Genomic DNA, 12,799 nt, shown 5'->3' on the forward strand with positions numbered 1-12,799 from the left:
CTCTCTCTCTCTCTCTCTCTCTCTCTCTCTCTCTCTCTCTCTCTCTCTCTCTCTCTCTCTCTCTCTCTCTCTCTCTCTCTCTCTCTCTCTCTCTCTCTCTCTCTCTCTCTCTCTCTCTCTCTCTCTCACACTCTCAAAGACATTAGTACATGAGATATGAATTCCTCTTTCCCTCTCACATACTCTGTAGCACTCTCACAGTCCAACAGCTTACTAGCTAGCTAGCCACATCTACTGGCATCAAAACAGGAGGAAGGAAGTGGTAAAGTAGTAAAGCCCGTGTCTTGCTTGCTTTGATTGGCCAAGGGTGACATGGACGAGCGGTGAGACTCTGCGCCTGGCGCTGAAAGCTGAGAATATTTCAACTTTTAAGCGCATCTAAAAAAACGCTAGAAAAATATGAGCCGCTGCGCCAACGAGGAGCGCACGGCAGGCGCACCGCACCATAGGAAAACAATGGTTTTGCTGGCGACGCGTCTCTAGTGACTCTGCTCGGTGTGATCAACCCCTTACGGTACATGTCCACAGGGGCGTTTTTTATCGCGGGGGATCGCCTCACTTCCCAGCAGTCAACGCTTGATGGGCTGCCACTAGAAACAAGGCACTAGGCACCTGATTGAACGATTGCTTTCTCTCGTGTGCTGCTGCTCCCAGCTTTCAAAACGGAACCATTTGGAGACTTTCTTCTCTTGTACCACGGAAATAGTTCACCGAAATGTGTCTTTGAAAACATTTTATGCGAGAAATAAGCCATGCAGTCTTTCTTTTGAATCAATAACGGTTAGTTTAAAAGTTTCTAGGGAGTTTCCAGAGGTGGTGAGTCGCGCCGGACGCCCCAGATTTGCATAAAGCTGCCTAGACCTCAACTTTATGCAAACGAGGAGCGGCCAATGTGACGCCCCGTCTCTCAAATCGCGCCGCCCCGCTACCAGAATGTATTGCACGGCTGCTTATATAGACAATGAATAGGAAGCGTGGAAGGACAGAGGCTGTAGACATGTACCATTAGTGTATAATCACCTGAAAATAAGAGTTGTTGTGGTTTCATTATCTTAAAATGAGCCGTTTATATCTACAAAATGGAGCGGGTCCTCTTCAAGGACCCGGCCGCCATGTTTCTAAAGTAGCCCAGAACGGACAAACAAAACACTGGCTCTAGAGAGGGCTATTACTTTTTGTACGTTTTACACGCTTGGCACATGGCAGAAGTTTCAGTCGGTTGCAATCAGCAACCTCACCGCTAGATGCCGCCAAATCCTACACACTGCACCTTTAAATTCATGTAATTTGACAATAGATGACAGCATTTCTGTACATTCATAAGTGAATTTTACTCTCCAGTCCTGCGTCTGATATCCTCCAGCTAGAGTGTCAGCGGCTCGTGTCTGGCAGCTGTGATGGAGCCAAATCAGGCGGACATTGGGGGGGTCAGACTCCCCAAAGGGCAGCATTAAATGGTTTTCAGTAGAGAATCTCTACACAGCCACACAGCAGCATTTGCTATTTCAGTAGGTTTACCGTAGGCCACCGCGGTACATAGGCATATTAGTTGTCTTACACAGAGGGCAGGGTGATGTGGGGGGGGCAGAACAAAGCAGAACTAAATAGGATGGCGCACGCTGAGTCAGAATATTCAGAACGGCAAGGAGCAAAACAGCAGAGTTAATCAGGGTCAGCTACAGCATCACAGCCCTTGAGCTGGGAGGGTTACAGTCTCTTCCTCAAGGACACTTCAGCAGGGTGGATCTGTGCTGGAACAGGGTCTTGAACCTGCATCTTCCAGTTGAAGGATTGTTTTCCTTCTCACTGTGCCACCTTGCTCCCCACCGACACAACACGGCCAGAGTGGGAGGGGGACGGACAGGAACGCAAATCATTTGAGCTGAAGTGACCTCAAAAGAGCGGAACAGACGCCGTAAGAAGAGAAGAGAGAATCGCAGGGCAGAGCAGAGGGAAGGTGATGGGAGCAGAGCAGAGAGACCCAGCACAGAGCTCCCTGTCTGTCTACACAGCAGAGCTGCTGCTGCTAGCACATCTGTTGCACCATCTGGATCCCCCCCTCCTACCCCCCTCAAACCCACCACCCACCACCCACCCTCTACCACTCTCTCTCTCTCCCTCCCTCCCTCCCTTCTCCTATCTTTTTATTTACCTGTGGTTCCAGGGAGCCTGCTGGTACGCAGAACAAAGATGGAGGGTACAGAGGGAGGAATGGATGGAGGGAGGGAGGGAGGGAGGGGGGGGGGTAAACAAAGGGTTTGTTTCTGGCGCATGTCGGCAGCACACATGTTGTCTAAAGAGAGCTGACATCAGAGCACAGCAGGAAACTGTGGATGGGGAGGGGATGGAGGGGTGGACGTCCTTTAGTAGCTCACATCACTTCCTCTCCCCGTGCAACCCAACAGACGAGCTGGATAATTAGCTTTCTTGCTCTCCAAATCCCGCCTCTCCGTCCATCCGTTTGTCCTTCCATCCATCCGTCCCCCCCCCTCTCTCTCCCTTCTTCTCCGCTCCTTCCCACCTTTTTTTCCGATTTTTTTTTTTTCATGTTTCTTTTTTGAGTAAAACGCGTACAGAGCAGCCTCTAGATGATATCGGATATTTGTTTCTCTCCATCCCTCCCTCCCTGCCTGCCACACTTCTTCTCTCCATCCCTTCCCTCCCTCATTTTTTTCTCTGTTTGTTTCCAGTGCCAGTTCTGCTGTGTTTCTGTGTCCCAGGGTTCTTTTTGGCCTACGCATGGCCAGACGCATTCAAAGCCTGTTCAGCTAATTAGCATTCTTCATGCAACTTTTCCAGCACTGACCAAACTTTGTTGAGTGTACGCGTGTGTGCACGCCTGTGAGTTTGTGTAGTTTTAGTTTCATGCTCTGTAGCATCCAGTTTCTGCCCTCCTCGCATTATCTGTGGCAGTGATCTGGGGACAGAGGCTGTATAGAGTGGAGTGAAAGGTTAGCGGTAGCTCACTTTAGAGACACAATGTGCGGCAAGTGAAAAGTAAATATGATCTGAAACATCAGCTGCCTTTACACCTCTCCCACTCATAATTTCCTCTTTTATATTTTAATAGCATTTCTGTAGCACATAGAGAAATAAGAAGTGACAAACGTGTAGGGTCAAATTTCAGCCTGCAGGTAAATGGTATGTATCATAGAGCAGACATCTTCCATCATGGCTTTTACTCTACTTTTTCCCCTTATCTCCCCCTCCCCCCTCCCCCCCCAAATATCTACTATATGCAAAAAAAAAAAAACTCTTCACAAGTGTGAGCTACTTTTCAAAGACTGCGAGTCCTTGGTGCTTTTGGTTTCGGTTGACTGTAACAGAATGCCGGAGCAGGTGGATCATTCCCTCAATCCAAACGGCAGCCATTGTTATTTTAAAAGAGCAGACATATGTTGGAGAGCGGAACGTGGATCATTTCAAAGGAACGATGAAAGCCCAGTGTTGGATTGTTCAGAAAGAGGCCCCCATGAGCGGATGAGGATGTGGCAGGAAGGGTGGAAAGGAGAAAGAAAGCGCTTTCAAACAACAAACTCCCCCCAACTCCCCCCACCCCCCTCTCTCTTCCTCCATCTCGTTTTACCCTTCTCACACACTTTATATCTCCATCCTCTATTCTCTTCACTTGTGTTTTTTCGCTCTGTACATCTCCGCCTGTTGTTTGAACAGTTTTGATTTTGACGTGAATGTTGACAAAAGCATTTTTTGGGAATGCATTCAAAGAGACATATGTATCCGGCTTTTGCTGCAGCATTTGTTACAAGAGATTTAATTGTTCCGCTCTGTCCGTAATGTAGAGGTTTCCCTCTGGTATGTAAGGCCGTTTAGTTGGCCTGCTCTATACATTAATTCTATAATAATAACAACTGAAGTAGCCATGATGGCGTCAAACTTTTATTTCTTACCAATAATACAGTATATTAGGTAGTTGTGTTGAACCAAAGTAGTATGAATCTGAAGACATATTTCTCTTTTTTTGTCCTAAATTGTGACTTAAGATTGAATAAACGCATGACCAAAATGAAATGCTGGGTCAGTGAGGTGATCAAAATTTTTTAATTTTATTTGAGGATATTTTTTTTTTTATTCAGACAAATATGTATATATTATATAATATAAGAGGAAGGTTTAACCGCAAGCTTGAGGTCGCTGTGCGACTTTCTTTGTTCTGTGAATTTGAAAATATGCAAATTAAGCTATTTTTTTCTCTCTTAAAATACAGAGATCACTAAGATCTTAGTCACAGTATTAGCATTGTGACATAGAAAGTCTTCTGTCCTGCAGTAGACTGTAACCGATAACACTTTTAAAGCACTATTTCACCTTGGTGTGACACCAGGTTTGTGAGCCTATTTAAATTACATTACATCAGTGGTTCTCAAGTGGTGGTCCGGGGACCCCCAGGGGTCCGTGCCACTCAAAATAATTTGCTGTAAATTATAAAAGTGTGCTGTATCATTAAAAAGTACATCTATACAGATGGGGACCTTGTATGGCAATACAACCAGCATATTGTGTCCATTATATACTGTGATATGATTGTGACACACAGCTTTTTTAGTTGAAGCACTTACTGACAGTCAGCTTTAGACTGATCATTTTGAATATTTGGATTTATTAGGACTATGCCAGTATTGCTACTGGTCATTTTCCTGAAAGCATTTAAGATCAATTACTTGAAATGTATAAATGCTGTCAAGTTGAGTCCAGTTTGAATAAAATCACCCTCTGTTTAAAGGTACAGTATGTAAGTGGTGTTAACATTCAATAACATTGCTAATTTCCCCGCTGCTGGACTAATAAAAGGATTATCTCGTCTTATCTTAACATGATTCAAATTTAAATGTGTTTCTGTTTATCACTTTCAAACAGGTCTGAAGTATTTAAAAAGTTTTAGAATACAAATAGTTTCAATGACGTCTAAGAGAACAAATGGTAGTAAGCATTATGCTTAATCGGTGTTACGATTAAGACGGGGTCCATGGAAAAATGTCTCCCCTTTATGGGGTCTCTGGCCCCCAAACAGTTTGAGAACCCCTGATCTACACGAGCCACGATCTCTGACAGCTACTCATAGTGCACACAACATCACCCACGATGGTTAACCTCACAGTAACCGACAACTTTCTCTTGATCGATTGCAGTTGGAGAGCTGGATGGTCTGCTGAGTTCCCAGAATTCCCTGATCAGGAAGCTGAAGGAGGAGTGCTGCGCTCTGGGAGTCAAACTGGAAGAGCTGACTGGAAACAGCAGGTCAGTATTTTCCTCATTGTTTGAGCATTCAAAGGTATTTCTGTCAAAGTTAACGTGATAAAAACGCGTTAACGCACTTTCGTTTTAACGTCACAGATTTCTTTAACGTGTTAACGCAACTTGCGTTTTTTTTTTAGGCTGTAGCTCAGTTTTAAAGGTAGAGTGAAGATACTGGCATCATATGAATACTATGTCATACTAGCTTGTCACAAAGGAGGCTAAATAAAGCCCCAAATTTACGCTAAATTTTGGCGAGGAAAAACTTGCGTGGTCATTTTCAAAGGGGTCCCTTGACCTCTGACCTCAAGGTATGTGAATGAAAATGGGTTCCACAGGTACCACTTTATGATAATCACAATCAGTTTGGGGCAAGTCATAGTCAAGTCAGCACACTGACACACTGACAGCTGTTGTTGTCTGTTGGGCTGCAGTTTATCATGTTATGATTTGAGCATGTTTTTTTATGCTAAATGCAGTACCTGTGAGGGTTTCTGGACAATATCTGTCATTGTTTTGTGTTGTTAATTGATTTCCAATAATAAATATATACATACATCTGCATAAAGCAGCATATTTTTGCCCACTCCCATGTTGATAAGAGTATTAAATACTTAACAAATCTCTCTCTCTCTTTAAGGTGAACAGATAAAAAATGTATTTTGATTAATCACGATTAACTGTAAACAGTAATGGGATTAATAGCGATTAAAAATGTTAATGAATTGACAGCCCTAGTGTAGATAACAGGTAGTTATGTATTTACTCTGTTGTTTATTCCCTCTGTCTGTTGGACATCCATGTCATCATCTCATGAAGCATCATCTATTCAGGCTGTTAGGACAGAGCATGTCAACATACTACATACTGCTTTCCAGTCTGACCTGTTTTCTTGTTAACCTGATGCTACAGTAGTCACAGCAGGCCTGCGCAGCGCTCCATCTGGGCTGCCTGTGTGTTTGTGTACTTGAGTGTGTGTGTGTGTATGTGTGTGAGAGTGACCCTGGGCCCAGCGTCCTGTCAGCTGTTGGAGCTGTGCTGCACATTAGTCACATGACAGCCCTCAATCTGGCCCGGCCAGACCGCGCTGGACTCAACCAGCCACAGGACACGCGCACACAATACACACACCGAAGTACCCTGTGTGTTTTCTTATGGGCGGACATCAATACCAAATACACACATATAGATGTACTCGGTAATAACTGCCACCTTGAATGTGCTTTTTTATGGGTAGGAATCCACATTCATGCTGACACTCTGGCATGAAGGCTCATAACCTACATCTGCTGTATGTGTGTGTTATGGAGTTTAGCAGCAGTGTGGTGTTGGTGTGTTTTGTGCCTCGGGCTGTTTGAGCTCCTGGAGTCCAAGCCCAGTGTAGCGGTTAAAGTCCTGCTGGACGGCCTCGGTCGGGCTAAGCGAGGTTACGCCGAGACAGTTGCAGCAAGACGAATGAGAAAACTCTCGACAGATTGTTTTCCGTTTGTTAGTCTGCGAGGCCTACTCCTACTGACTGTCCAGTGTGTTGTTGTGCAGCAGACGAAGAGTCAGAGAGATCAGTCTTGGTCTCGAGACCGGTCTAAAGACCTTTTTTTGAAGGTCTCGTCTCGGAATTGACTGCATTTTTACTCGGTCTTGTCTTGGACCAAGACAAAGAGGACTCTGGTTTTTATTTCAAGACCATAACTGTGTGGATATCACTGAATTGCCTGTTCGTTGTCTGATTTAAAACAGCAGTGGGTAGAGTTGGAGCAAATATGATAAAAAAAAGTCAGCCATGGTGAGTTCAGTTGAGGAAACACCAATCACCGCCCACAAGCCGGAGCAAACTTTCTCAGCTAAACAGTACACTACAAGATGTTTCTGAAAACATTTCATGCAAGAAATAGGCATTACAGTAACAGAAAATTAATTCATATTTCAGTGCTGCCTAGTTTCACCGTTTGATCGGAGTTCGCGATGAATGAACAGCCAATAGGAACGCTCTCTCTCTGAAATGACCTGTGATTAACAAGTCTCCTGTCACAGGCTAGATTTTCTAAAGCCTGAAAACAGAGCCATGAGGAGGTGCAGAAGTCTAGTTTTCTCTCAGAACACTTGAATTACAATATGCTGAAAGGTTATTATGGAATTTTTGCCCAATGATGCCAAAAATATTGTGCCTACTGCTGCTTTAAATGTTAACATCATTTCTGTGATTGCTCGTAGAAAACAAAGGACATTTCACCTCTGCAATGCCTTTTGATTATTTCATCAAGACCTTTCTCATGCTACACTCACACATATACAGTACATACTGTATATACTGTGTATATATATAGCAATAAAAGAGGTGAATGAAGAGGAACCTTCATTTGTTTTCTGTGGGAATGTGAATTTTTCAGATCAATTTGAGGAGTGCCTCAGTGGTTTGCATGTTACACATTTTATCTTAAGTGTGTCATGCAATGTGGGACTCGCTCTGGTCTGGTCTTGACTTGGCCTCAACTTCTCAAAGTCTTGATCTTGTCTCGGTCTCGATACACTCCGGTCTCGGTCATGACTTGGTCTCGGTTTAGGTGGTCTTTACTACAACACTGTGTCATACCCCTCTTTCTCTCCCCACATTTCTCTATTGTCGCTGTCAAATAAATGAAAAAGAATTAAATGTAATTGGTCTACCATTGGTTGCTGTACAGTCTTTAAAAAATGTCCCTTAATAGCAGATTGAATGGTCTCAGTATACAACATCACTTATCAAGTCAAATCGAGGATTAACCTTTTTACTCTCAGATTCACATTTCCTTACTTATACACTCAGATGTCAGTTCATTAAGTACACCTAGTAGCTAAAAACTAATGCAGTCTAATACAACAGGCCTGCAATACATGCTTTGTCTACCCTCACTGATATGAATGAAGTTGACAAAATAATAGAAACACCTGGCAGTATAATGCAATACAAATCAACAGCATCACAAACTGCAGCTTCCAAAATGATCATACAATCGAGTCAACGCTCCTTTAAAACAAAAAAAATGAACGTTATAACCTTCATAGAGATCAGATTTATTGCGTTACTGTTGTATTAGGCCGCATTAGTTTTAGCTTGGTATACCGAATAAATTGGCAACTGTACCGTATGTGTGAGAGATTTCTAAACAAACATATTGTTTGTTGACAACAAGTTAATATTACAGATCTTAAGTCTCCAGATTAGAGCTGCAACGATTGATTAATCAGTTAGTTGTCAACTATTTTGATAATCGATTAATCGGTTTGGAATTTCTTTTAAGAAAAAAAATCCAAATTCTCTGATTCCAGCTTCTTAAATGTGAATATTTTCTGGTTTCTTTCCTCCTCTATGACAGTAAAGTGAATATCTTTGAGTTGTGGACAAAACAACACATTTGAAGATGTCATCTTGGGCTTTAGGACACACTGATTGAACAATTTTCACCATTTTCTGACATTTTATAGAGCAAACAACTAAACGATTAATCGAGAAACTAATCAACAGATTAACTGACAATTAAAATAATCATTAGTTGCAGCCCTTCTCCAGATCTTTTGGATTTAAGATCCGTGGAGACTGTGGACTCAAGACCCACCCAAATATTTATTTTTATCACTATTTTATGTATTACATTTATAATAGTCTCTATTTTATGTCTTTATTTTTTGTCTTTGTGAAGCACTTTGTGACGTCTGATCTAGAAAGTGTTTCCAAATGATTTTTAATAAAATGCTATTTAGTAGTTTATTCTGCTCGCATTGCTTTGTGGTACATTTTCAACTGTTACATCTGTATTAACTGTGCTGGTGTGTGTGTGTGTGTGTGTGTGTGTGTGTGTGTGTGTGTGTGTGTGTGTGTGTGTGTGTGTGTGTGTGTGTGTGTGTGTGTGTGTGTGTGTGTGTGTGTGTGTGTGTGTGCGTGTGCGTGTGCGTGTGTGTGCACGCAGAGGAGAGCTGGAGCAGCTGGCCCTGGAGAAGCAACACCTAGAGGAGACAGTGAAGAGTCTGAGAGCTCGCTGCTCCGACATGGAGGATCAGTGTGTCCAACACGGCCGCATGCACCAGCGCATGAAAGACAGGTACGCAAATACAGATATTACGCACACAGCTACACATCATGTATGTACATCTTTTATCTTTATCTAATATTTTAGGGGTATTTCCGTTCCGTTTTAGGTAATGATTATGTTGTTTACTAGCAAAGAAGCATTTGATTTATAGAACTTTGATTTCTTAGTTCCTCAGTCTAGAAGGTTTTCAGTTTATGAACATTTTTGCTTTTCCCCCCACAAGAACTACAACACTTATTTCAATGAAAACCTGAAAAAATGTTTTTGATTATTAAAATAACAGCAGCCTTGTTGGAGTTACATGTTCCCAACGTGCTTTTTAGTTTTAGATTATTATTTATTTTTTTTTGGCAGAATCTGGCAGCAGGCCTTTACAAAAGAAAAATAAGCGCAGTTTTTCTTCCCAATCTGTCCTAACCAGTCCATCTTGTGCACACGTAATTCAATTGTTACAAGAATTGTTTTATTTTTTCGTTGACACAGTGGTTTTCGTGTCATCAGCAGTTTACTCTCCTGCTGTCTGTGCAGCGGCAACGTTTTCCACTTAATCAGGCGGCACATCAAACTGGTGTCTGATCAAAAAACCTCAACTTTGTTTATTCTCATACAGTATAATGCGCTGGAAACAATAAAACTAGTTCTAGAATCCATGAAGCACTTGTGGTGGTCCACAGAGGACAGTAACAGGCCAATAAATATAATGTGCACTACGTGAAACTTTTAGGAATTTTATAGTGTCAATAATACGTAATTAATTATGAAGTTAACAAGCAGCTAAGTGATGATAAACAGTGACTACCTGAGCTGAACTGAAAGTGATGCACCAGTCAGACTCATTAAAGGGGAACTACGCCCATTTTCAAAATTCATACATGTTATTCATATGGTCTAAGTCCAAAAAATATTAGTAAACATGAACAACTCTCTCCCAAATCCAAAAACTAGAGGGATAAAACTCTGATTTTATGGACCCACAGAATGTCTGTTTTCTTTTTTATACCCAAATGAGGTTTATTCTATTGTAGTGTTGTCAGTTGTGAAACAGAAAATGTTCCCATATACTCAGATCATTCTCCTGGGTGCTCTCAGTGTCATCTAGATTCTAGATGACACTGAGTGATGTTCTAGATTCTAGAACATTACTCCCTATTCATTGTCTATGGAGCAGTTCCACGCTTTGTACCCTATGACATCACACGTTTAAGATATAGCACTAGTTTTGGGATTTGGGAGAGTCGTTCATGTGTTCTAATATTTTTTGGACTGTCTTATACACTATAGGAATAACTTGCACAAATTTTGAAAATGGGCGTAATTCCCCTTTAAGTCTTTGTAGCCTGTTCCACAATAGCACAGCTGACTTTGTCCTCTTTTGTTTTGGAAGTAATAAACAAACTTGATAAACTAGCTGTCTGACAACTCTCCCTAATTCACTCATTCACTGAAGTTGTGATTGGCTTTTTGCACTAGTTTCTGCTATTAATACCACATTTTTCATTCCACCGTGAATGTGCTGTGAAAGTTAACGTGATAATAACCTTTTAACGCCGCTAAGTTCTTTAACGCATTAACGCAACTTGCGATTTTTAGGTTGTAGCGGGCTCAGTTTGCTACTAGCTTGTCGCGAAGGAGGCTAAATAACGTTCCAAATTTATGCTAAATTTTGGCGAGGACCTCCAGATATGTGAATCTAAATGGGTTCTATGGGTACCCACGAGTCTCCCCTTTACAGACATGCCCACTTTATGATAATCACATGCAGTTTGGGGCAAGTCATAGTCAAGTCAGCACACTGACACACTGACAGCTGTTGTTGCCTGTTGGGCTGCAGTTTAACATGTTATGATTTGAGCATATTTTGTATGCTAAATGCAGTACCTGTGACGGTTTATGGACAATATTTGTCATTGTTCTGTGTTGTTAATTGATTTCCAATAAGAAATATATACATATATTTGCATAAAGCAGAATATTTGCCCAATCCCCTATTGATAAGAGTATTAAATACTTAAGAAAATCTCTCTCTCTTTAAGGTGAACAGATACAAAAATTATTTTGATTAATCACGATTAACTATGGACAATCATACGATTAATCACAATAAAAGATTAAATATTTTAATTGATTGATGGCTCTAAACAGTGAATACATTTTACACTTTGAATTGTGAAACTGAATTCCAAAAGCAAAAAGTAAATATGTTTCTCTATGTATGTAAGTAGCATGTAGGGAGCGATTTCAGAGGCATTGACTTATAAAAGCTGCAGCTAAAAGTGGCTCCATGTTTGGCTTATGCTACAGGATCTGTACGTGTGTGTGTGAGTGAGTGAGAGTGTGTGTGTATGATGCGGGGGTCTCTTCCTCCCTAAGTGTGGAGCCCAGTTGGTGTGTGTCTCCACAGGACGCCTGGCTCCCAGCCTGGCTCTGCCGATGTGGGCGCGGGTGTGTGGGTGTTGTTGCCCCACTCTGCAGGATCTCTACCCCAGTGTCCCCCCCCCCACCTCCCCACCTCCCCACCCAACTCCACCTTCCTCTTACACAAAACTTACCTCACACACACATACAGTACTCACCCTCTTCTCCTGCTCCATCATTGACACTACATATTGTCTACCACCCACCGGTGTTAACCTGTCGACAGTCACACGCTGCCAAAAAAAACAAAGTTTACCAAGTCACAGCTGTCTCCTGGTTGTGTGACTCTTTTTTGCCGTGTTTCATAGGCAGAAAAACAATCTAAGTTGTCAGGGAGTGTGAAGTATGAATATTCTGTATGTTTTCCGCGCATATGTTATGGTGGTATTTTTATGCGTGTGTGTGTGTATGGGTTGCTATTGCATGTTCTCCGGAGGTTTAGCAGAGTAGGAATCTGGCTGCCAAAAGTGGATTGGCTGGGAAGTTGGCACCTAACTTCCCTCTTCTCCCAACTGAACCACGATAATCACTCTTGGCATTTAGTGAGTTTTATTTTCTGCTTTGACACTTACTTGGTTGATGAATCCTCCTGATATTTCAAAATCTCTTGAGTTCAGTTCTACATGAGGTCACTTTCGCAGCGACGGTTTTAGCCGCTTGACCACATTTTTTAGCATTTCATTTTCGGAGATAATTGTTTTGGTAGAATGTCTATGTTTTGGAATGCATTTATTAGTTTTAAATATATGCCTTTTATATATGTAATGTTTTAGGTGATTTATTATAAGTACAGACAGAGAGGCGGGGAGGCGAGAGAGGTATGACTCACGTTTACGATGATCCACTCTGCAGCTGGTACTTGGTTTTTCAGTATGTGATCGTATTTCTGGTACTGATCATACTCCGGGGGCAAAACTTGAAAACCTGCCACAAATATATTCTTATGACATTAGCTTAAACAAACAAGAAAGAGAGCCACGGTATGTATCAGGGCTTTATTGCAGTCCTGTCTTACAGGTTGTAGATCTCTATCCGGTGTGTGTGCGTGCATGCAGTTCTGTTGG

The 12,799-nt window shown here is 42.0% G+C and overlaps 1 protein-coding gene across 1 annotated transcript in view; it reads left to right on the forward strand.

Moving 5' to 3' along the window:
• sdccag8 (SHH signaling and ciliogenesis regulator sdccag8) overlaps positions 1–12,799 on the forward strand; it is a 73,941-nt gene that overhangs the window by 42,336 nt on the left and 18,806 nt on the right. Inside the window, exons 15-16 of the mRNA XM_074645586.1 lie at positions 5,148–5,256; positions 9,198–9,329. Of these exons, the coding sequence (XP_074501687.1) occupies positions 5,148–5,256; positions 9,198–9,329 (241 nt within the window). The remainder of the gene's footprint in view (positions 1–5,147; positions 5,257–9,197; positions 9,330–12,799) is intronic.

The sequence above is a fragment of the Sebastes fasciatus genome, chromosome 9 (genome assembly GCF_043250625.1).
Source record: "Sebastes fasciatus isolate fSebFas1 chromosome 9, fSebFas1.pri, whole genome shotgun sequence".
In the NCBI taxonomy this organism is placed as follows: Eukaryota; Metazoa; Chordata; class Actinopteri; order Perciformes; family Sebastidae; genus Sebastes; species Sebastes fasciatus.